General features: G+C 41.2%; 1 protein-coding gene across 1 annotated transcript in view; it reads right to left on the reverse strand.

The window, feature by feature from the left end:
- The window catches only part of ASXL2 (ASXL transcriptional regulator 2), a 72,546-nt gene that overhangs the window by 11,700 nt on the left and 34,583 nt on the right, over positions 1-26,263 (reverse strand). Inside the window, exons 3-6 of the mRNA XM_070946868.1 lie at positions 26,093-26,095; positions 21,528-21,636; positions 20,056-20,209; positions 7,906-8,021 (exon numbers count right to left, since the gene is read on the reverse strand). Of these exons, the coding sequence (XP_070802969.1) occupies positions 7,906-8,021; positions 20,056-20,209; positions 21,528-21,636; positions 26,093-26,095 (382 nt within the window). The remainder of the gene's footprint in view (positions 1-7,905; positions 8,022-20,055; positions 20,210-21,527; positions 21,637-26,092; positions 26,096-26,263) is intronic.

Consider the following 26,263-nt stretch of genomic DNA (forward strand, 5'->3'; position numbering starts at 1 on the left):
TTTGATACTTGGCAAAATATTTTATCTTACAGTGTTGCAAGATTAAAGGATAATCTGATTTCATTAATGATGAATGAGCACTATCAAAATAATTTCCCAGTATCCAGATAATTTATTTTTTAGTTTATTTTTTATTTTATGTGATTTGTATGCCACCCTATCTCCTTAGACTCAGGGCGGTTCACAACAATAAAAACAAACCCAATGAAACATAAAATACATACAAAATACATAAATGTATAAATATAAATTTAAAACATATATTAAAACCCATTAAAATAATCAAACCCCCTCAGTCCAGGTTGGGCAATGTAAACAGCCATGTTTTTAATTCGCGGCGGAAGGCGCGAAGGTCAGGAGCCAACCGAAGCCCCAGGGGGAGTTGATTCCAAAGAGTGGGTGCACCCACAGAGAAAGCTCTGCCCCTGGGGGTCACCAGCCGGCATTGTCTAGCCGACGGCACCCGGAGAAAGCCCTCCCTGTGAGAACGTACCGGGCAATGGGAAGCTGTTGCTGGCTGCAGATGGTCCAACAAATATCTAATAGATATTTGATAGATATAATAGATATAGACAAATAGATAATACCCAAGGCATTATCATAATTACAAAGACCTTTCTCAAAACTTAGATATCTTCTAGAAAGTATGAACAAATCTGACCCGTATAGACAGAGCAGTTGCTCCATGGGAATGTAAGGAAATAATATAATTTACATTATATTATATATAGGCTCTGCAACAAATACAATTAATTCATAATTATGACGAAAACTCTCTGTGTTGAGAATGCTCCATTGCTAGAGGTTTTTAAGAAGAGATTGAGAAGCCATTTGTCTGAAATGGCATAGTGTCTCTTCCAAGGTCCCTTCCAATTCTGTTACTCTGTATTCTATTCTATAGTTAGAGAAACAGAAATATAGCCTGGTAGCTAAAAGAAAAGAAAGTATTGCACTGACAGAATGAGATATCTTCCTAAAAGAAAAACGACTGCTTGCATATTTCTGCAAAGCATCAAGGAAAGGAAAGGAAAGGAAAGGAAAGAAGGTCTAGGAGAAATCAAAATCAAAACAGAAAATACCCTCTAGAGAAAAATCTACGCAAATTTCAAAGGCTAAGAAAAACATTCAGTAAATTATATTGGAAATGTGATTATCTTAAGGAAATAATCACTGTGAAAGAAATACGAGAATGAGGGGGGGGCAGGGAACAGACCAATATGAAGAAAATGCTAGGGCATTTTGAGCCAGAACAAACATGGTTGCCAGAGGAATACCACCTGTCTGAAAGGAAAAACATACCAAGCTGATGCATGAAACAAAAAGTAAACAGGACAACTGAAATTAAGCAATAAATAAACCAAAGAGAGTTATAATTTATTTTTATTTGGGAAAAACATGAGAGTCAAGGATAAAGCAATAATTATTACTTTACAGCTGTTTTGCAACTGAATGAAACATCAATTAGCTAACTCAGTATGCTCAAGCTAACAGACTAATAGCTAGAGCCTGCTGAGTTCTTTTCTGCCATATATAAAGACTGTAATGCAAAGAAATCTAGCATCTTAGTGACTATCATTTCTACAGAAAGTGAGGTAAATTTTCATGAAAAAATCCTAAGAAAAATTGCCCATTCTTCAGGGGTGAAATCCCTGGAGAACCCGTAGCGGAAATTTTGAGCAGTTTGAAGAACCGGCAAATACCATCTCTGGCTGGCCCCAGAGTGGGGTGGGAATGGAGTTTTTGCAATATCCTTCCCCCAGGAGTGGGGAAGGAATGGGGATTTTGCAGTATCCTTCTCCTGCCACACCACACCACGCCCACCAAGCCACGCCCACAGAACCGGTAGTAAAAAAATGTGGATTTCATCACTGCCATTCTTCCATGGGTACAGTTTGAATAGAATGGGCGTTGGTACTTACCTGATACGCCTCTTCTCTGACTGTCGGGCACGGCAGTCAGGATGGGTGGAGACTTGGTTGAGCTTCCATTGGACCGGGTCTGCAGAAATAAGGGAAGTCCCTCCTCCTGACTGTGCCTGTCAGTTTTGAGACGAGGGAGCCTGTGCAGAAAGTCGTATCTAGGAATTGAAAATAAACACATGAGAAACACCCCAGCCCCCTTCCCAGTGAGAATGTGCAGGGACCGGTTTCCCCCACACAGGGAGGGGCTGACTGCCGTGCCCGACAGTCAGAGAAGAGGCGTATCAGGTAAGTACCAACGCCCATTCTCCTATAGTCGGGCACGGCAGTCAGGATGGGACATACCAAAGCGAGGTGTCCAGTCGGGCGGGAGAAGACCGGTCCCGCACTCAGGAGGATGTATGGACACCTTGGAGAACCCTACGCCCAAAGGCAGCGTCTGCTGATGCAAACTTGTCCAGGCGGTAGTGACGGACGAAAGGGGAAGGCGAAGCCCAGGTGGCTGCCCGACAAATCTCATCAATCGTGGCCCGAGTGGACCAAGCCGCTGACGTGGCCGCACTTCGTGTAGAATGAGCTGTTATGTTGCGAGGAGCAGGAAGCGCAGAAGCCTCATAGGCCGTGGAAATACACGCTCGAATCCATCGGCCCAAGGTGGACGAGGATGTCTTAGATCCCAGGGAGGAAGGTAAGAATGACACGAAGAGTGCATCTGAGCGTCGGAAGGCTGCAGTGCGGGCGATATAAACCTTGACCGCTCGTCGAACGTCCAGGGTATGCCAACGCTTTTCAAGGTGATGGCGAGGAGCTGGACAGAAATTTGGGAGGACTACTTCTTGGGATCGGTGGAAAATGGAATTCACCTTCGGGATGAAGGAAGGGTCCAGTCTGAGTACCACCCTGTCTTGGTGGAAAATGCATAGCTCTTTCCGGATTGAAAGGGCCGCCATCTCTGAAATTCGACGGGCCGAGGTCACCGCCACCAGGAAGGCCACCTTGAAAGAAAGGTGCTTCAAGGAAATGTCTCGGATAGGCTCAAAGGGTGGCCCAGTGAGGGCCTGTAGGACTTTAGGTAAATCCCAGGTAGGGTACCTATGGACTGCGGGCGGTCGGATGTTCGTCGCGCCTCGTAAAAATTGTCGGATTAGAGGTTCCTTGGACAAAGGATCCGTGGGAGAGCTGGACAATACCGTGGAAAGCGCCGCCACCTGGCGCCGAAGAGTGTTCGGAGAGAGACCAGCGACAAAGCCCTCCTGCAGGAACTCAATGACCAGAAGAACTGAAGCCGACGTAGGTGAATGACGTCGCCTTTTACACCACAACGAGAAGGCACGCCAGGTGGATTCATAAATGCGGGTAGTAGAGGCCCTTCGTGCTGCCTGGATAGTAGAGATGGCTCCTTCCGATAAGGGGAGTCTGGTTAGCAACCCCCGCTCAACCGCCAGACGGTGAGCTGGAACCAGAGAGGGTCCGGATGCTGTAACTGACCCTGGGAGAGTGTCACCTGATCGTCTGGTATCCGCCAGGGTGGTTGAACCGACAGGGACACGAGGTCTGCAAACCAAGGACGCCGGTTCCAGGATGGGGCAATGAGAATCATCTCCGCCTGTTCTTGTAGTAATTTCCGTATTACCCTGGGCAAGAGGTTGATTGGGGGAAAGGCATATAGAAGATGTCTGGACGGCCACGGACACCGCAGCGCATCCACTGCCTCCGCCTCGGGGCAGGGGAACCTGGCAAAGAACCGAGGGAGCTGATGGTTGGAAGCGCTGGCGAAGAGGTCCACCGTTGGAAGCCCGAAGCGGCGGACTATTTCCTGGAACAGTTGAGGAGAAATGGACCACTCTGCGTTGTCGATCGGAGCCCGACTGAGGGAATCGGCCATCTGGTTGTGAATCCCGGAGATGTGAGCTGCTTGTACCGATGCCAGGTGGGTTTCCGCCCATAGGCCCAACCGTCGTGCTTCTCGCATTAGGGCCTTGGAGCGCGTGCCCCCCAGGCGATTCACGTGTGCCTTGGCTGTTACGTTGTCGGTACGAATCAGGACATCCCGGTGAAGGACGTGAGGTTTGAAGGCTTTTAAGGCGAGGAAGATAGCCCGCAGTTCGAGCACATTGATGTTCATTCGTTGCTCTCTCTCTGACCAATGGCCCTGAGCCAGGTGGGGACCTAGATGAGCGCCCCACCCTGACAAGCTGGCATCCGTCGTGATAAGAAGACGGTGAGGTTCTCGGAACTTGGTCCCTTTTAACAACGCTTCCGACGTCCACCAGGAGAGAGACTGTAGAACTGGAGGAGGTAAGATCAGTCTCGTGGCTGAGTTGTCCCTATGGGAACGTTGAAAAGGTAGTAGTAGCCATTGTAAGTCCCGGCAGTGTAAACGAGCCCAAGGAACTATTCCAAAGGTAGACACCATCTTGCCAAGAAGGCGAGAGAGGGAGAGGACGGAAGAAGCCCCCCTATCTTGTATTCGGCTAGCTAACCCCTTGAGGCTGTCAACCCGGTCTGGTGAAAGGAAGACCTCGGAGGACAAGGTATCAATAACTGCCCCTAAGTGGCGAATCCTAGTAGAAGGGGTTAAATGGCTCTTAGACCGATTTACCGAGAACCCATGGTTCTGGAGGACCTGAAGGGTGGTAGCTAGGTCTGTCTGTGCCTGCTGCAAAGAACGTGACAAAATTAGAACATCATCCAAATAAAAGGAGACCCTGATTGGGATGGTGGCTACATATCCCATAAGGGAAGCCATTATCTTGGTAAAGGCCCTGGGAGCTGAGGATAACCCAAAGGGAAGGGCACGGTACTGAAAATGCTTGTTATTATAACAAAAACGGAGGAACCTACGGTGGTTGGGAAGGATGGGAACGTGGAGGTAGGCTTCAGTTAAATCCACGGAGGACAAAAAATCTCCTTCCCGAATACAAAGTAAAATTGTTTGTAAGGAATGCATCTTGAACCGGCGATAAGTTATGTGCCGGTTCAAGGCTTTCAAATCAAGAATAGGGCGCCAATCCCCCGAGGACTTTTGTACTAAAAAGAGGCGGGAGTAAAAACCTTGGCCAAATTCGGAAGGAGGAACGGGTTGTATGGCCCGAATAGACAATAAGTGACCAATAGCTGCTTCTACCTGAGCCCGTTTCACTCTGTTAAGAGAGACTGGGCAACGTATAAATCTACAAGGAGGAGTAGACAAGAACTCCAGGGAAAGGCCAAATTTGATGGTATTCTTAACCCACTCATCAGTAATGCTATTCTCCCAGGCCTGGGAGAAAAGGGCCAGACGGCCTCCCAGTTGGGCAGGAACCAGATTCCTAGCGAGACCTTCGGAAGGGACGTCCTCTACCACCCCTCTGGGGTCTCCTGGGGGGGTATCTGGGACCCTGTCTGACCTGATTGTCCTGATGAAAAGTCCCCCGTTGTTGGAAGGGGCGCTGAGACCTCTGCTGGAAATAGCCGGAATCGGAGCCTCGAAAGGACTGTGATCGAAAGGAGCCAGAAGAACGACTCTCTGCCCTGCGAGACATGGCTGGCAAGATCTTACGGTGGTCTCTGGTCTCTCTGGTCTCAATTAGAAGGGGCTCAAGTGAAGGACCAAAAAGTTTGTCACCCTCATATGGCGACGAAGCAAGACGCCATTTGTTACGCACATCAGCCTGCCAATATTTTAACCACAATAACCTCCGGGAAGTGACTGCGGTGCCTATGGCTTTCGCGGAAAATCTGGCCGCGTTCAAGGTGGCATCCGCCGAAAATTCTACTGCTGCTAGAATTTTGTTGATATCTTGATGTGTTCTCACATCAGTAGAGGGTATACGACCTTGCAGCTGCTTCAACCAGAGGATTGATGCTCGATTAAAAAAGGACGCAGCCGACGCTGCTTGGACAGACCAGGCTGCTGCTTGGTGACCCTTAATAAGCGTACGTTCCGCCTTTCTCTCCTCCGGTCTTAGAGACTCCTCTGCAGGGCCTGAAGAAGGTGAAGGTGATGAAAGGGCTGCTACTGGTGCATCCACAGAAGGAATCTGCAAAAGAGAAGCATACTCCGACGCCAAATTATATAAACGCCTATCCAGACTGTTAGGGATAGGACCTGTACTGGGATTTTTCCATTGTCTCTGCAACACCTCTGTAAACAATTTAGGTGCTGGCACAATTTCGGTTTGAATTGTGGGGACCTCAAACAAGGCAGAGGAAGAAGCTGATGTCCCTGGTTGAGGCTGGTCTTTGGTTTCTGGAAGACCAAGGCCAGTGGTGATTTGGGCCTTGTGTAACAAGGAGCGGAACATTTGAGGGCGAAATAAGCCAACAAAGGGAGGTTGATCAGGCTCTAACCCCTCATCCTCAGATAAGTCTTGTTCAATGATGACCTGTTCTTCCTCTCCAGAAAGGGAGCCCTGACTGTCCCTGGAAGGAGAAACTGCTCTCGCAGGGGCCTGAGAAGAGGCCTGCAAAGGATGAGAACTTGTAGAAGGTGTGTGGCGGCTCAAATACTCTGAAACCTTGGAGGAAGATCTCTCCTGAAGCCCTTGTGCAATCCCTTGCCTGATGGAAGTAGCAATCAACTGGGCCAAGGCTGGAGTAACATCTAGCTTCTGGCCTTGAGAAGTCTGGTTATCCTGAGTCCCAGAGGTCTGGGGAAGTGGATCTATGACTATCTGTGGACCAGGGGCTTCCACATCCATAGAAGGAAAGACAGAACCAGGCCCCGGGACTAATGCCTCCTCTGAGACTGATATATCTGGAGACAGATCTGGTGCAAGAGGAGTTTGAGGAACCTCCTCTCTTGACACTGAGGCAGATGCAGGCCTGGCGATCTCAGACAATGAGGAAGAAGGCTCGGGCCTAGCCCTAGAGGCCGCCTTATTACAGGCCTTCTCCATCGCGTTGTGCCTTCTCTTCTCCTCCCTGGACATAGGGACCTGAGAAGAACCTTGGAGCCTGGGCTTTTTTATCTGAGTCCCTGAGGAAGTACCCTCTTCTGGGTCCCTTAAGGCCTGAGTGCGCTTTCCTTTGCCGCCCCTGCTATTAGCCCTGGCGTCCGCCATCTTGAAGGGCTATAATGTGGCCGCCAAAACTCCGAAATGCAAAGGGCCTAGCCAGAACCGCCCGGTGCTGTACTCACTGCGCTGCTAAAGGGCTGGAACTGTTCGTGGAGCAGAGAAAAGGCGGGATGGGGTGCTAGCCAGCCGGTCGAAGCAACCCCAGAAGCGCGGAATCCCCTTCGCGCTAAAAACTGCAGGCCGAATGCAAAGGCTAGGCCGCGGCGTCCCCTGAGGCCTCAAACTGCCGATCCAAGGCGGGGCTTCCTTAAAGTGCTAGCCAGCCGGCGTACAGCACTAAGCAGAGGCGCGGGATCGCGCCGCGCCAAAATCGGGTCGCTGGACGATAAGCGTCGTCCTCACGCCGCCTCTACCGCCGCCTGGTGTGAAAGGGCCCAACGCGACGGAGCGAACTCGTGCGCGCGGGCGACGCAATTGCCAGCCGGCAATTGAACCGCTGAGCGGTCTTCAGCGGAGCTAAGCCTCTCGCTGGAATAGATAGCAGGCAAAAAGCTATCTAAAACACCTTCTTTCTCTGTTTTTTTTTTTTTTTTTTTTTTTTTTTGGAGAATTCACTTTCTGACGGAGCTATCCTAGATACGACTGGTCCGGACTCGACCGAGTCGAAAAACTGACAGGCACAGTCAGGAGGAGGGACTTCCCTTATTTCTGCAGACCCGGTCCAATGGAAGCTCAACCAAGTCTCCACCCATCCTGACTGCCGTGCCCGACTATAGGAGAAGCTTTATTTCATTACATATATTTTAGTTAACTTTTATCATTGTATCCATATGCTCAATTATGCAGAATTTTTAGCAGAATGTAAATTGGAGCAAGGTGCAGAGCAAATTTAACTTAAAGTTAAGTTAGTTTTTTAGTGCCAAGTAACCTGCAGATAAGCACAAATTAAAGGTCAGATAAACAAATCAGTATGCTCACCCACTTACTTGTTTAAGTGCCTTTTTGCTGTGCTTCTGAGATGAAGAGATGATTTTACCTGGTGGGATAGAAGGAGATGGGCAGCCTGGCTGTGGGGAGGACACTTGTGAAAGTCTGGCTGATACTGAAGAAGCAAGAACAGAAGATGACGAGATGTTAAGCAAGCATGCCACAAATAAAGCCATTTATTGTAAGCATGGAAAAACAGATACCTGGAAATATAGTGCTGGGCTCTGGAGCTCTGGAATAAACTCTGAGTATTCGATAGTCATATATCATACTTCTCAACTGTTCAAAAAAAAAAATCATCCATAAGGACCCCGAGGAGACTCTTTCTGTAATTGGCCAGAATGTCCTCTTAAAGGGCATTGTTTAAAATGTCACAGGGCCGATTTCATCAAGAATGGCATTCTCAAGGGCTCAAGGGCTTAACAGTTTGAGGAAGAGGGATAACAGGGGGCAGGGCCATGCCAAGGACACTTACTGAATGGAAACATTTGTGCTTTTTATTAGGTATATCTTTTAAACTTATCTTAATCTTATTTTAGGAATTATATTTAGGCACAAGTGGACAATATTTGAAGGACTGGGAGCCACAATATGGTTTCCTGATGCTCTGCAGATTCAGTAAAATTTATCTCATAAATATCAAAATTTTGGAGGGCGTTTATTAGAGGTTTTAGGACAGAAAAAGCAGCTTCGCGGAGTCAAACCACTTCCGTCCCTACCCTTCAAATCTCCCCAACCTCATCCCTAAAATCTGACCATTGTAATTTGATTTCAGGGCCGCAAAGAATTGAATCTGCCCATTCGGTGTTCAAGAAAATTTCTGTGGAGGGTCCCTTGAGAGTTACATGGGACCTCATGGACAAGAAATAGGTCTATTCAATAGCAGCTTCCCTTCTTTGAAACACTCTGCCACTAGAGGCACTAGAGATGACCCCTACCATAAAGCGGTGATGATTCACCAGACTGGTCCTCAAAGCAATTTCAATCATGGAGCACCTATGAGATTTTCCCTTAGGGTATTAGGGTTTTTAACAATGTAAATGTTGTACACTTCTTTTTTTCCTTTATGCGTATGCCTTTTTTATATCCAGCCTAGAGTTTTGAAAGCTATAAATATCATTCATAATTAAATAAACAAACTAACAAAGGCAATAAGGAAGTACACATTTTCTTTATGGCAGATAATTGGCCTATTCTTGTAAATGAGTCCAATGAACCAAGAGCAAGAAGAAACTACAAATTATTTGAGAATAAGATGTAGTTCGGTCCATTGTTTTAAATCATTTTATATATAATTTCCATCATTCCAAGAGGTCCAGTAGAATCATATTCCCCTATCACCCATAAGAAGGCAGAACTAATGTTCTGAAGTTGTCTACGAGTTACTGGAATTTGGACAGTAGACTAGCCAGTCACAGAGGCACTTGGCTTTAGTTTTTCCCCATTACACTGAATTAGTTATTTATTACAAAAGTTTCTATGCTGCTGCAATCTGTTGACTGGCTGCTTACAAAACCTCAATATTTTAAGTAAACTTATTACAAGTATATGACATAGATTCACACACACCACCACCACCACCACCACCACCACCATCAAAACAAAGAAAGAACCCCAATAATTTCAATCATACACCTCCACTAATTCCTTGATCATTTCTTTGGGAGAGCATTCAGTCTTCCTTTCCTTCTCCATAGGCCCCTTTAAAGAGCAAGATCTTTAGAATAATAATCAAGTAATTATCCAGAATAGTAACAGAAGAATTCAACTCTAGGGGTAACTTGCTCCAAAGAACAGGAAGCATTACCAAGAAGACCCACCCCCCTCGCCTTGGATCTCATTGGATGGGCAGATTCCACATGGAAAAGATAGTTATCACATATCAAAGGTGACCTTGGCTTGTACTAGAACAGAATAGAATAACAGAGTTGGAAGGAACCTTGGAGGTCTTCTAGTCCAACCCTCTGGCTAGGCAGGAAACCCTACATCACTTCAGACAAATGGTTATCCAACATCTTCTTAAAAATTTCCAGTGTTGGGGCATTCACAACTTCTGCACGCAAGTTGTTCCACTTATTAATTGTTCTATCTGTCAGGAAATTGCTCCTTAGTTCTAAATTGCTTCTCTTCTTGATTAGTTTCCACCCATTGCTTCTTGTTCTACCCTCAGGTGCTTTGAAGAATAGTTTGACTCCCTCTTCTTTGTGGCAACCCCTGAGATATTGGAACACAGCTCTCATGTCTCCCCTAGTCCTTCTCTTCATTAAACTAGACATACCCAGTTCCTGCAACCGTTCTTCATATGTTTTAGCCTCCAGTACCCTAATCATCTTTGTTGCTCTTCTCTGCACTCTTTCTAGAGTCTCAACATCTTTTTTACGTCGTGGCAACAAAAACTGAATGCAGTATTCCAAGTGTAGCCTTACCAAAGCATTATAAAGTGGTATTAACACTTCACGTGATCTTGATTCTATCCCTCTGTTTATGCAGCCCAGAACTGTGTTGGCTTTTTTGGCAGCTGCTGCACACTGCTGGTTCATATCTAAATGGTTGTCCACTAGGACTCCAAGATCCCTCTCACAGTTACTAGCAAGGTACCACATATACAGTACGGTACCTGTGCATTTTGATTTTTCCCCCTAAATGTAGAACCTTGCTTTTTTCACTGTTGAATTTCATTTTGTTAGATAGCGCCCAATGTTCAAGTCTGTCAAGATCCTTCTGTATCTTGAGCCTATCTTCTGGAGTGTTGGCTATTCCTGCCAGCTATCATCTGCAAATTTGATGAGTTCCCCATCTATCCCCTCGTCCAAGTTGAAGAGCACTGGGCCTAAAACAGAGCCCTGGGGTACTCCACTGCATACTTCCCTCCATGTAGATGCAGTTCCATTGAGGACTACACATTGAGTGCGGTTGGTCAACCAGTTACGAATCCATCTGGTGGTGATACTGTCTAACCCACATTTTTCTACTTTATCTAGTAGTAGGTTATGGTCTACTTTATCAAATGCTTTACTGAAGTCCAAGTAAAGTAGGTGGAAGTACTCTGGAAGTCACCTGGCAACAAGTCCAGCTCCCATCACTTCTGTTCCAGATACATGGTTAGGGTAAACAACTACCTCTGATTTTTCAATATTTGCATATCAGAAACAAATGTAATATTCATTGAGTACTGGAAGTGTTCATGTGGGTAACTGAAAAACTCAGTGTTGGACATTAGGTCTATGTAAAGCTTTAAATCTGCTTGTATCACTGATACAAGCAAAAGCACTTAAAGAAGCAATTACTAATAGACAGTAAGTGTCATCTAATGCTAGTGAAACTATTTGACTGGTGATGTTACCCAACAGGATAATGTAACATCTGCAAGCAAATAACCAAACTCAGAGAGCACCAAGGACTTTGCTCTTGATCTTCCGAACTAGTACCTGAAGGAGGATTAACAAATGGAAACTCAATCAAAATTAAGAGAAGAACAGTTATCAGTTCTTACCTGTGGAATCATTACACCAATTTTGCATGTTTATAAAAGCACAACCTATACATCCTAATAAAACTAATTATCATTTGGTGTAAAAACACTGGGTGCTTTTCTTAAAAGGCAGTAGGGACCGCCTTTTATTTCAGAGATCAGTACCATTCTACTGAAAGCTATAAATGCACTGTGTCTTTGGGGACCCCTGCTCTAGGGACTCATCTGAAACACTGATACAAATCTCAGAGTATAGTCCAGACTCATCATTTGGCTAACCCAGTTCAAATACATTGCAACTGATCATATTCTAGTTTCTGTAGCATCTTTTTAACAATTAACTGTTTGTATTTTCTGGTTTGGATTACACTATTCTTCCAACCTTCCAGCTGAATATGGATACATGACTAGAAACAACCCCTTTGTGAACAGTCCAAAGACTTTCCATGACCCAGGATCTTCTGGCTGCAAAGCAGGCTCTAAAGCATTTGACTGCCTAGATTCAGAGTTGTTGCACCCTTAAAACAAACAGCAATTGTGGTGATCAAAAGCCTTTCTACTAGATTTCTGAAATTTGGAAAACTCTAATTGATCAACTGTAGACTGACCACAGCCCATATCAGTAACCGACTCAGAAAAATAATCCACATTTGCTTTCTCTCTCTACTCTAACATTCAGTAGTCTGAAGTTGTACAGAGAGTTGCTAGCTCTAATAAAGGCCAGCTCTTTAATTAAACAACCATAAGTTTTGCCTGGAATCATACAGAACCTCCTGTTCCTTCCAATATGAACAACATTCACTGCAACATATTGTGGGAAAAATTATCTAAGTTCACTTCAAGATAGGGAAATGTAGTCTTACCTTGCAAAGGAATCTCATTTGTGGACATGGTTACAGCACCCAGAAAAAACTTACAATCTGGATTTCTACCTACTGTGGGGTCTTGCAGGAACACACACACAAGAAAAGAAATTGCAACCTTAGCTATTAAACCCCTTCTGCCCCACGGTTGGATAGGCCTAAAAATACGGGGCTTGCCTATGTTGTATCAATTTTTGCCTTTGCTGTTTCAGTCAACTTTATTTTTGTACATATAAGGAAGTAGATTGCTGATATGATCTGAAAGGACTTCCTGTTTTGTACATATATACATAACGATGATGATGCATTAAGCTAAATTGCAAAGCTCAACAAAGCCAGTCAGTCCTCTTCCCTCAAAGGATACAAAATTTAAAGTGTAGACACTACAGTTCCACTTCTCCCCAGTCAAAAAATAAAGTATTTGAAAGACAATCCAAGTCTGTCAGGCTTTGGACTTTTAGGTTTGCTTCTTGAGCTCTGCTCAAACACTTACAATTATGCAAGATTTTAACTGCATCCAACCACAGACATCCACACATTTAAGAGCTGTATTACATCTTAAAAGAACAAAAAGGGGATGTAATAGTTGTAATAGTTCCAAAGAAGCAAAATAACTTTCAAGCAAGTGAAGTCAGAGTATTTTTCTTTTGAGCTTTTGAATGGAATAAAAGGACAAATACAGCCACTCTTTTTGCCAATCTCTGTATTTTTTGCTATGTGAAGCCAATTTTACTATAGTTTTTGAATTATCAAACCAATATTTGAGAAGACTCAGTGTCTTATACTGATTTTGCACCAAATGCAGATATTCAGAGGATACATTAGGAGATGTACTTTGAGTTTCTTCAGACATTTTGTGTAATTTTTCTAACAATAAGAACAACATGAGTAAGGGCTACTATGAATATAATTCTATGAAGCTCACATTACATTATTTTTACTACCTTTAAATGCCTTTATCAATAATAGAAAGGGAAACAAATCTGCCTTTACTTTTTTCCTAGAACTTGTCATTTAACAGGACTTCTTGTCAACTTGCCACTGGACTGAAAGATCCAGCTTCTAAAGAAACTTGAAAGAGCAACCAGTTTTCTTCAGGTCTTTGCAACATCTTCTCATGGACATTTGCAACCAATGAGATACGCTTTGGAAATTTAGTTTCCATTGTAGCCTGCCAAAATCCTAACATGTCTGTTCAAAGATAGCTGCTTCTAGGAGATTTCAATCCCCCCCCCCAAATAAGTTTATAAGAGACCACTTCTGTTTTATTGCAAAGAAAGCTATATGGATATATCCATGAAGTCGCCACAGGCAAATTTGACTCAAAGGAAATTTTACTATCATGTATTTGTAGGCTCCCCTTAAAATAATATTATATTGTCATGCAAGTCCTTACCTAATACTTTGTTTGAAATTATTCATGTTGACTTTATTTGCTTATACACTACTGAATCTCACAATTCATGGCAATTGAAAGTAACATTAAAAATAAAAGAATGCAACCAAAACACAGAAAGTGCAATTAAGTACTTAAAATTGGAAGTAAATAGTTTTTAATATGCTGGTGCCAGCCCATCAAATGCACTGCAGAAAAGGTCGGTCTTGGCAGTTTTAGAAAAATGTACTAGAGTTGGTACAAACTGGACTACTCTGTGTCACACAGAAATATCCAGCCTCATCTCTCCTATATGGGGAACATTTAGCATCCCCAACTGGGATGAACATACTGAACAGGTAATAGTTCTTTCTGGAGAAGGTGATCCCACAAGTATCTTCTCTTGCAGCCACTACTTTGAATAGTATTTGTAATTCTATTGAAAGCCAATACTTAATGTTATAGGCTGCAGCAGGTCTCACTTGCCAGCATGTAGATACTTGCATTTGTACTAGCTGCAGTTTCTGGTTAGTCTTCAAAGGAAGCCCCATGTACACCATGCTCCAGCAGTGCATCCTGTGATGAGGAAAACATGGGTTATTGTTGCTAGGGCTCCTGCTCCAGGAATGGCTGCAGCTGGCCTACTAGTTGAAGTTGTGCAAAGGTCACAGCCTCTACCTGCAAATTTGACAAGAGGACATACAACTCACAAAACTACTCTTTCAATGAGGATGGAACACCACTCATGTTTAAAACCTGAGCAAACAGAATACCAGATTATTTTTAGACAAATAGTTCATCCAGCTTGTTTCTTCCATCCAGATTATCAGAACCTCCCAGCACTGGGTCAAGAATTATTTTGCATCTTTGGCTTTGTCCAAGAAGACACAGTTTGGTATCAATGCCATATTTATCCTGCATCTTTTTGTATACATGTTAAACATTAGGAATTAGACAGAGCACGCTTCAGTTCAACTTCTTGAACTACTGCTTCCAGTAGTGTCTATTTAGGATCTACTGTAAAACATGTATCCAACTCTCACAGCTCATCCAAAAGGATATCATAATTAATGCTACAAATTGCCACTTAAGAGGACAATAAAGATGGGACATTCTATCCATGTTATGAGATAATCTACCAAGGTTATCTATCCATTTCTGTTCTATTTAGGGCCTGAAAAGGGCCCAGATAGTACATTTCATCTAGTGCACTTATAATTGAAGCCACACCACTTTCTCCACAGCTATCCCTAAGAAGGGAAGATCCAAGGAAGGCGTCTTCAGAAGAAAGACACATCAATTCCTCCTTGAAGGCATCTAGTACATCTTCCCCCAAGAAAGCACTGACTACTTCTTAGATCCAGTTGAAGGAGTGAAGGAAAGTATAGATAATAAGCCATAAGTGTTGGAGCTCATAATAAAAGGCATTCTACCCATTTCATCAGAAATCTACAAACTGAAAAAAATCCCAGATAACTTTACAAGATGTTCCAGTTATCATTTCACACTCTGCCTGGGAAGTCAAAACTTTAGCAAACTTGAGTAGCTTCATTAGAATACTATTATGAAAATGTATCATAGTAGTCAGAATTATTTGCCATATCAATATTACACTGCTCATCAGGAATTCATAATTGAAACAACTAAAGAGAATTTTGTTTATTTTTATGACTCTGTAATCCCTTTTATCAGAGTGGAGTAGGGGCAACTGAATGGAGCTGAGTGTTTATTGGCCAGATGCCCTTCCTGACATCTATGCAGAGCTCACAACAGATATATTTTCTTTGTGCCCTGATAGAGAAATATCTGTTGCTACCTAGGATTGAACTCTGAAGCTTACGAATGGGAGGCAAGTATCTTCACCTCTAGACTACCGCACCACTCTAAACAACCCAAGAGAGTAAAGATCTTTTATCATGGACAAAACAAGGGATCTGACTTTTTATTGTAGCTACTTCAGACTACTGTTCTTGAGGCTCACTTAGCCTGTGTTCAAACAGTAAATATATTTATTAAGCAATTTTATATAGCTGCCCAACTCACACACAATTACTCTGTAATTGTATAGCATTAAACATCTACAGTTAAAACTCTACAATTTAACCCCCACTCCACCCTCATCCTTCTGCTACTACGAATAGGGCAACATACTCAACATTTTTGGCTAGAAGGCATATTTAATAGCAGCTTTGCTGTTCAGGGTTATGAACTGACAAGTTTAGACTGCTATCATTTTGAAAATGCTGATATACAGTTATAAGCTATCTTCTCAAAAACAAGCAGTAACTTGCCATAGAAGTTTGCTCCTGGAATGGAATGTGACTTTCAGGAGCTTAAAGGTCCTCCACTTCGGCTTAACTAAAAGAACTGTATATGACTCAATCTCAGTACATGAATTTTCATGAATTTTCACCATCATATTGTTTTTAGTGAATATATTGGAAATTCCATAGAATCAAAGAATGAAGTATCTTACTTTTCTATCCTCTCTATTCATCTATTAATTCTTCATGTAAAAATCCAATATAGAAGGGTTGAGAGCCATGAGTTTAACGGCTTTCTAGATACTCTTGCATTGCATGAGGAAGGCCAGATGTAAAATTCCATACAATATCCCTAAAAGAACACTGAAGTGTGACTATATGTAAAAAACATGAGTTTGCATTCATGACTGGTTGCAATATCTTGCGGTCACAAGATTGCAATATGCTACCTTTCTTGCCATGGTTGGGGAAGCCCACTGGGGGAAGCTGGATTTGCTTAATGACAAGATTTGCTTAAAAACCACAATTCACTTCAGAAACATGATAATTTGCTCAACATTTGCAATACAAATTATCGTAAAATTGGATATGACTTGACATACAACTACAATCATTTACGACAGGACAGAAATTCCAGTCTCAATGGTGGTTGTAAGTTGAGGGCTGCCTGTAAAAACACATTAGAGCCATACATGCCACAGAGTACAATGTACAATATACAGTATTCTTGATATACAGTCCACCACTAATTCTCACTTTGCTTATTATCGTTCTGACAAAAGAGACAATCTTGTTTGTTGATATTGCCTGAAAGGCAGGTTAAATTAAAAAAAAAAAAATAGTGCTAGAAAGTAACATTCTGTTGTGTCAGCAGGAGAGGGGTTTATTCTAGAAAGGTCTATTATGCATTGAGATCTGGACCAACTCTGTATCTGTCCAATGTCCTTTTATGTGAGATAGGAGGCTATGTACCATACTTTTTGGAGTATAAGACGCACTTTTCCCCCATAAAAGAGGATGGAAATGTTGGTGCATCTTATACACCGAATACAGCCATTTTTGGCCTCCCAAAGCCCTGCCCCATATGTCCCGTTTTTGCGAAAAACAGGCACATTTTTCGCAAAAACAGGGCACATAGAGGCTTTGGGAGACCTGCAGAGTGCTCCTGTGGGCTGGGGAAGGCAAAAACTTTTTTTTACTTGCTTACTTCTTCCAAATCTTGGTGCATCTTATACACGGGTGCGTCTTATAGTCCGAAAAATATGGGTACTGTAAATTTGTTAAATAAACAAACAAACTTCATTACAGTTGTTCCTACTCTGAGATCAATGGGTGGGAATTCCTCTATCTAATTTTAAAGAGCCTGTAGTACAGTGGACTAAAGCACTGTTATTAACATCTGCTGCTTGCAATTACTGCAAGTTCAAATCTCACCAGGCTCAAGGTTGACTCAGCCTTCCACCCTTTCAAAGGTAGGTGAAATGAGGACCCAGATTGTGGGGGCAATAAGCTGACTTTGTATAAATATACAAAAGTATGAAGGCTATTGCTTAACGCATTGTAAACCGCCCTGAGTCTCCGGAGAAGAGCGGCATATAAATTAAAGCAAAAAGAGAGAGAGAGAGAGAGAGAGAGGGAGGGAGAGAGAGAGGTCGGAATGATACAGAAGATACAATTCCTGAATGAAAAAAGCTTAAACTCTGATGTGGATCAATTGATCTCTCACTTGAGTTAGGAAAAAGTAAGTCACCTGAGGCTTTTTAACTATCTGTTAATGATCCATTCTTTAAAATAACAACTACAGCCACTTCTGATCATAAATGCTAAAAATTGATGTTTTAGTTTCCTATTATTTTGGAGCAAAAATACACAGAGTAATATAAATTCCAAAATAGATTTTTTAAAAATCAAAATCAAATCCCTTCCCATCTAGGAAACAGTGAAGGCAAATGAATGACACAGACCTCTTTGCTTTGCCTTGCTACTGTAAAAGATGTTATACTTAGCCTCCGGTCCCCAAAATACTGCATTTAATTTTTATAGGTCTGGTCTACATACAGCCTTTACAATGTCTTTTCTAGTAAACTCATATTTTCAAATAGAAGAGAATCTATGCAGTGGTTTGCACCCTTGAGATTTGCAAGATTGATGTCAGCCCTCCCAAGTAAACCAGACAGGAAACATGATTAGATGAGCTACTTCTACTTTATTGTAAGGCTACATTAAGAGAATCTTGCAAGTCTACAGGTTCAAATCTCCCACTGCCACTTTTAACCTGATTAATTAGGGTGGGTCTTTGCTACATTTCTTCTTCTGACAATTAAACCACTGGGGGTTTCTCCCTCTCATCAAGTATTTTCTAGGAGCATCTCTTCTCCTCATCCCTCAAGGTCATTACAGGAAGTCAAAAGTCAGTGGGGTAAATCTCCCCACCTGTGGCTACTCACACACACCCATGTACCCTCCCTAACCTATTGCTTTTAGGTTATCAGCCCTGTATCTCTGATGCACCCAGACAGCCTTGCACACCTTCCCTAATTTGTGCCTTTTGTTCACCTGTGATCTTCACCGATTTGTGCCTCTTGCACAACCTCTCATACACATGCACCCTTCCGAATCCATGCCACAACTCTCACACACACATTCCTGACTTTCATGCATCCCCTCCCACCTTTTCTAACCTGCGCTAACCTCTCGCACATCCCCTCATAACCACATGTATCCTCCTGAACCTCAGGCCTCACACACATCTCCTTGCACCCTTGTATAGCCTCTCCAATTTGTATGCTACTTCTCTTATTCATTCATTCATTCATTCATTCATTCATTCATTCATTCATTCATTCATTCATCCATTCATTCAATTTCTATAGCCATTCAACTCAACCAAGTGACACTGGATGCCATACAACCTCACACTCGTGCTGACCCTCCCTCACCTCATGACCCTCCCTGACACTCCCCTGCAACCCTCGCTCCCTTCTCCATCTGGTAACAACAAAATGCCTGCCACTATGGGACTTGCAAATTCCTGCTGACTTCTCTGCTGACTTCGGTTGTGAGAAGCCAGGTGGTAGTTGCTTCAACTAATGACTGTGGGATTCAATTAATAATGGCCACCAGGACTGCACCAGGACTAAACAATATAAGTGTACTTTACAACCACATTAGACACCAGAAAATTCTGGTCTCAATTGCCACAGCAAGTTGAAGACTATGTGTATCATTCCCACTTGCGAAAAGATGCTTTCAAAGCTTATAAGCTTTTGGCATTTTAGAGAAGAAGCAGACCAGGGAAAGTTACAAAGGTCAGTCTAGAGCAGGAGTGTCAAACTCAAGGCCTGGGGGCTGGATCCGGCCCACAGGGTGCTTAGATCTGGCCCGTGGGGCTGCCCTGGAAACAGCAAAGGATCACCCCGCGGTGCCTCTGCCAGTGAAAACAGAGCTTGGGAGGGTAGCCCTCCCAAGCTCCGTTTTTGCTGGCAGAGGGTTGCAGGAAGCCATCGCAGCCGAAAACAGAGCTCGAGAGCCTGTTTTCACTGGCAGAGCACTCGGGCCACCATAGACACCCCAGACACAAGTGACTTTCGAGCTAGCCACGCCCACCCTGGCCCCCCAACACCAAACACAACCCTGATGCATCCCTCAAATGAAATTGAGTTTGATGCCCCTGGTCTAGAGTAATGTTTCTGAAGAACTGGTCCTAGGATCCTTGGTGTTCCCGCAAGTCCCTCCCAGAGGTTTAAAAAGTAAAAATTCCCTGCCTATGTTTACAAAAAATAATACAATATTGTATTAAAGTCCCATCAAATAATTGTAAGAAGCAGTTTTGGCAGCAAATGCATCTATTCTAATTTTAAATAAATATGACCCATGCAAACGAAGTTGTTTTGAGGCCTCCCATAATTTTTAAAAGTGGGAAGTGGTTCAAGGGAGAAAAAGTTTAAGAAATAGGGGTCTAGAGCAATACTAGGACAATCCATAAAAGCTTCAATGTCCATCTACAGTTTCAGCTACTAGGCTTTAATCTGCTGCATAACCAGCTACAAAATTCATGAACAACTGCAGTTAATAAAACATCTTGATTGATTTTGCAATAAAAACCAGTAGAGGGGAAGGGCATACTTTGTTATGGAGATGAGGTGGAAGAAGATATTTTTTTAAGGAATATCTACCTTTTCTTTGCCACCTGCATTTTCTTCCTTCCTTGTTGCTACTCTGGTCACTGCTAGTGCTACTGCTGCTCTCTGAGGTGGGGGAATCTGATTGTATATCACTGCTTTCTTCTGAGCCTTCAGACAAGTCCTTCAGCCCATCAGGAACATCTTTCTGCAAATGAGTAACAAAGAAAGAATTATACAAACCCACAGGCAGAAGAATCTAATGTGTAATGTGTAGTTTCATATTTCAGTTTAACATAAAAGAGAATTAAATTCCAAAACAAACTGATGCCACTAGTTCAAAAATGAAGGGACATGATCTTCTAGGAACATGCATGTAAGCTCCATTAAAATTAAAGGCAATTATAAAAGATGACACAGACCTTATCTGCAGATAACTAATATGGATGGGACCATTTAGGTGGCGGCATCTATTTAACTTTGGTTGATCTGGGAAAACTAAGCACATTTGGATCTGATTAGTACTTGAATGGAAGACTTCCAGAAAATTCCAGAACTATAAACTGGACTGGAAAATTTAACTAAATAAATAAATTGAGGAAGAAGACAGTAGCAAACCAGTATGATATAGCTCCCAAGAGAATTAAATAAATGTGTCTCTGAATTCACAAGGCATTATACTCAAGAGGAATTTCCATTTTTTAAAAATATGGATGGATACAGGTTAGCTTGAGAGCTCCAGAGGAAAAGTGGATCTCATATCAGCCATTCCGAAAAAGGACTATCCACATCTCTCAATATTCCCAAAAGATGTCTCCCAAAGTTCTAAGGAATGGAGACTACATCTGTTCTTTTGTGTATCTCAAAACACCTCAAATTGTTAGTATGATCATAGTTAACATTCTATTTTCTTCACTTAGTTTCTTTAGTTTGTAAAAATATAATTCTTGGAAAACGATCTTCATGATAATACATTTTATCATGTAGTATAGAATGTATTCATCAATACATTCTATACTACATTCTCAACCTATTGGAAAGTCTATTCTCAGAAAAGAAAAACCCTAGCTTAGTAACAGAACATTCGGAAGTTCTAGATTCAGTCAAGAATGTAGACCCATGTCTGAAAGCCTGGAGAACTATTGCCAGTGTTAATAATATTGAACTAAATTAATCAATGATGTACTTCAATAGAAGGTTTCTTTTATTTATAACAGCTTCTCGAATGCCTAATTATGGGTTGTATGGATTTGATTCAATGAACTTCCTATTAAGTTAATTAATAGGTCAAATAAGTCAATTAATAGGTAACAATTGGTTTGTGATCTAATCAGTCATAAGGGTCAATGCAAGAACATTGCCAAACCCATATTCCACATATTGTCACTACTCACCATTTCAAAAACCATTTCAATTATGCCCAATTGGGAATATTTGTTTAAACCATCTGCATCATAAATTGTTAAAAACTGACAGTTTGTAGTTTGAAATATAATTTAACATTAAAAGATGGTGCACTCACTTACTTTCAGTGTATAGACCCCCATTCTTCCAGGAACTTTATAGAATATTCCTTCATCTCCACGGGAGTTGGTGTGCAGCATAGCATTCAGGCATGCAAGTGGAGAAGTTCCACTGGAAATAGAAATGCAGAATTAGCCACCAGTGATACAAAGTGCAACTATCATACTTTGTATTTGCTGGAACTATGCATTAAAGGAGGGTAAAAGAAATTATCCAAGAAACGCCTTGCCCAACTTTATTAATTTTTAGTGCAGCTCAAGTCCGACTAACTTCTAAACAATTCTTCAGTATTTGTAAATTACCATTTTTAAAAAATGAAATAAGGGTTGGCACAGATGCTACAGTCCATGGCACTTAAGGGAAATTTTAGGGACAATGCACCATATAATTTAACAGGTAAATTCTCTATAAGCAAGCATATACTGCAAAATATAGCACAAAAATGTTCATATACACGTTAATTATAAAAGAGAAAACTGCTCTTGCTATTCAGAGAATTTCCAGAAAGGAAATAAATTTCTTCAGTCATTTCATGCATAGTCTGCCACATTCCCAAACATAAATGCCAGGCAATATGTTAAAAAATGCAGCACAGATATTAGAACTTTCAGTAGCCCTGACAACCAAAATGTTAAGAAAAAAAGTTTCAACATTTCTGAGAATAGCTCAAGAGTTTTCATTGCTTCAGACATACTGGGATTAAAAACATTAAAATATGCTGGATTGAGAATAAAATACATCAATTTCACAATGCTTCCAAAAATAAGAGTTGCTTTTAATTCAACTGCAAATTCCAGTGTGTGTTGTGGATCCATAATAAAGCTGAGAAGCAGCATTACAGAACAAAGTGGGCTAATATGTTCAGTCTTTTTACTCTTCCACGTTGCTTCCAATGTGTGCTTGTTTACAGTTCAACACCCAGTAAAAAGCAACTAATACATTCATAAACCTATCACTTTCATTTATGAACAATGCATTAAGCTTGACAAACATGAAATCTAGATGTACAAACTGTAACCACAATATGTCAAAAAGTGCGGATTTAAATTAAACACAAGACTTGACTGAAACCTTAGTCATAAGAAAAACACTGGCTAATATTTACTCCCATAAAACAATTAACTTAATTTACTTTGGCCTGTAATACCAATGAGAGATCAAGTTCATTTCCTTTGCTTATGTACAGTAGGCAACATTTAGTCAAATAAGACCGTGTTTCACATCTAGAAAGAACCTAAGAGCTGAAGAGAAGATGATGGTACATAATATGGATATAGCACTGATTTTTCCCCTTGGATTTTGGAGTGTTGAGCTGTGTTTCATTCTCTCTCTCGTTTGAAAGCATTTGAAGATTCAAACAATATTTTTCATGTACTTCTTGTCTCAAAAAGTACAAAATCATACCACCAATTCTCTGGGATTCTAGTTAAAAAGGGGTTCCACGTCCCCAAAAGCCATAGGCAGCTCATAGGCCTACTCTAAAACTAGAATACAGAAAGATTGTGCCAAAAAATTGTGCAAAGAGTGAATTACCAGTAAATAAATGCACACAGCTTATATAAATGGATTCAGGAAATGCACCTGCTTCTGATAGTGATTTCAGTGTGACTTCTCTTCATAGGTGAGGGAAAAGTTGCAAAACCAATAATGGTTTTTATAATGGTTGCATAAGTAAGTTCATTAACTCATAGTGTGGAAATCACAACTTTCTCAGGGGTACATCTTATTTTTTTTAGAAGTGTGTTGTAGCTAAAAGTCACACTGTAGATATGGCAGTAGTCTGAATAGGAAACCACTAGCCAGAGCAGAGGTATATCTCTGGACTTCCCTTGTCATCTCATCTGGCCCTTCCTTCTATATAGCAATTAAATGTTTTAAATTAAAAGCTTTTAGTGATGCCAATGAAGAATATTTCAAATGTGTTAACTGCTGCACAAGGATAAAATGGAGGTCAGATTAAACCTCCATGCCTCATGCTATGGAATCACTCTAGAAAAATAATTCCTTCCTTTCCTATAGCAGTTCAGGAATCTAAAAAGTTTAAATTGCTATAAAAGGGCTCTGTAGGGGAAAAGGGGGGAAATGGGACTCTGAAGGGAACAGTTTATGTGAAAAGCTATGGGAGAAAGGAAGCATAAGAAGGAAGAGAATGGTCTTACTCCGTACGGCTCCCTGGCATGACCCTGGAGGGGTTTAAATGATTGCCGCCTTTGGGCCAAAAAAGGATCCCCAGTTCTGCTTTATTTTAATTCAACATTCAGAAGATCCTAGAGTGAACAACAAGATGGTTCAGAAAACCCTGCCAAGTCAATCAGAGATGAAATCATCCAAGTAGAAGAGCCCAATGCTAAGCTTCTTTCATTCAAGGTCAAAGAAAACAAAGACTCGACTGGCAAATGTCAGCCCTTCCCACCTCATCTGGCTAGCCATGGCCTCCCACAAACAAGCTTTAGGTATACAGAGAAATGATTCTTCAACCTAACAGTAATGAAATTATTGCTAAGCTTCTATGCAAAGCAAGCTAAATAAATGTAGCATTACTTATGTGCAAAGGAATTTATTCATTAATTGTGGCTCTTACCTTCTGGAAAAGATGGAAATCCAAGAAACCCAAAAACAAATTGAAAGAGACAATGGGAATGGGTAAAGGGGGGAAAAAAACAAGATAAAAATTTAAGTATGTCAGTAAAACAATATTTTCATATATTTGCAATGACCACCCACACAACTCATACCAGACATTTTCCTTAGATTATAGAGAACAAAGGGGACAAGAATGGGACAAATTCCTCAAGCAGGCTTTGCAAGTCTCAAGGGGGAGTCTTGGTAGTATAAATAAAAGATACTACTTTGGCGTTCAAGTCCAAATTACACTGAAGGTAAAAAAAACAGTAACATATAAGAAAAAGCTGCAGAATCAATGCCACCTCTAAGTAGGAGCAAAGAATATTGCTGAAATTGCTCCATTATTATAGATGTCATCTGAGAATTACATGTTCCACATTCATTTTACAAACATATTCCTCCTAATGTAATTAAGAACATCCCTTGTGGGTTGATTGCATGACTTAATAAAAATATATATGCTTAAAATACTCCATGACCCTTTACTGAACCCAATTTCTGGTGGAAATTGTTTTATTTCTATTTATTTATTACTGTGGCTAGAAAAAAAAAGGCCCATATTGTTACACAGAAATCACGCTTGTTAGAAACAAATTGCTTGAAAGATCTATGACCAAGAGACTTATAAAGCAGAAAAGTTATCACGAGTAAGCATCTGACTACTGAACACAATTTCATTCATTCTAGCATCTGATCCAGACTGGAACCAGAGCCAGGAAGTCACCATATCAAGCTAATTGTAGAGAAATATAGCATGATGTGTCATTGGATACATCCTTGCACTATTTTTCTGACAACTTCAATTCTGAAGCTTAAGCTACAAAATGTTCATGTAAGAATTTTTCAATAAACCTCCTTTAAAAGGAAAACATGTCTGACTACCTTATTTTTAATTGAAGTATTGAAGAAAGGGAATAATTTTATATTTTAAAGTACTAACAGATTCGTTCAATTAAATTCTGAAAGGTACTGTAATATGATGTTCTTATTACTTTTTCTAATTTCTTAAAAAGTTCTGTATTTATTCTTTTGGATTTCAAATAGAAACATCTGAGTTGGCCTAGTTCAATTAATAATTAACCAAACTAAATAATACATTTTTAACCTCAATTCCATCTCTTGACCCAGTAAAGCAAGAATAATCATCAAAATTAGGCAATTTTAAAAGGCAAATCTCTGGAAAATGCAACATCTCCAGTCAGTGGCAGAATATCAGAAAACAGAGAGGAAACAAAGAAAACAAAAAGGAAAAAAAAAGCCCCTCTCAAACTCTTGTAGGTAAAGGAAACAATATTTTAAGTGAGATTTGTCCGTGTAAGCAAGAAATAAACAATATCAAGCCCTCTCGTTTTGGAAGTTCCCAGGGTCATACATAGTCACTAGAGCTTGCCACAAATTTAAAATTTTTTTGCTTTTTGCTTTTTTTTTGCTTTTAACATTGGGCTGAAAATCTTAGTCTTGTCCCCTCTGGAGATAGTATTATCTCTGAGAAGCTGAGGTGGCGCAGTGGTTAGAGTGCAGTACTGCAGGCTACTTCAGCTGACTGGTAGCTGCAGTTCAGCAGTTCAAATCTCACCAGGCTCAAGGTTGACTCAGCCTTCCATCCTTCCGAGGTGGGTAAAATGAGGACCCAGATTGTTGGGGGCAATATGCTGACTCTGTAAACTGCTTAGAGAGGTCTGTAAAAACACTATGAAGTGATATACAAGTCTAAGTGCTATTATACCTATCCCACATCCTGTGACCTTCCTCATCCCATCTCAAATTAAAAATGTTTCTTCAATCTACAAAAACATTAACTAAATTAAATCATTACTGTATGACTTTTAAATGGAACAAGCCACATAGAAATCCTTAGCAGTAAATCCTTCATCAGAGGCAAACTAACCAAGCTAAACACTCAAAAACTATAGCATTAACCATTTTCAATGAGTGGTTTTACCTCCTCTAATTTTTAGCGCCTTAATTTTTATTTTCTAAGCAAGTCATATTTACTATATTGATAATTTCTTTACCTTCAAAAATAATACTTGTAGTAATTAATAGAAGAAAAAGTTGTAAGTAAAAGTTAGTTTTACAAACATGATCCCTACATTGCTAAGAATTTCTTTAT

The sequence above is a fragment of the Pituophis catenifer genome, unplaced genomic scaffold, assembly GCF_029215685.1.
Source record: "Pituophis catenifer annectens isolate HBS135680 unplaced genomic scaffold, rPitCat1.0.hap2 SCAF_1, whole genome shotgun sequence".
Taxonomy (NCBI): domain Eukaryota; kingdom Metazoa; phylum Chordata; class Lepidosauria; order Squamata; family Colubridae; genus Pituophis; species Pituophis catenifer.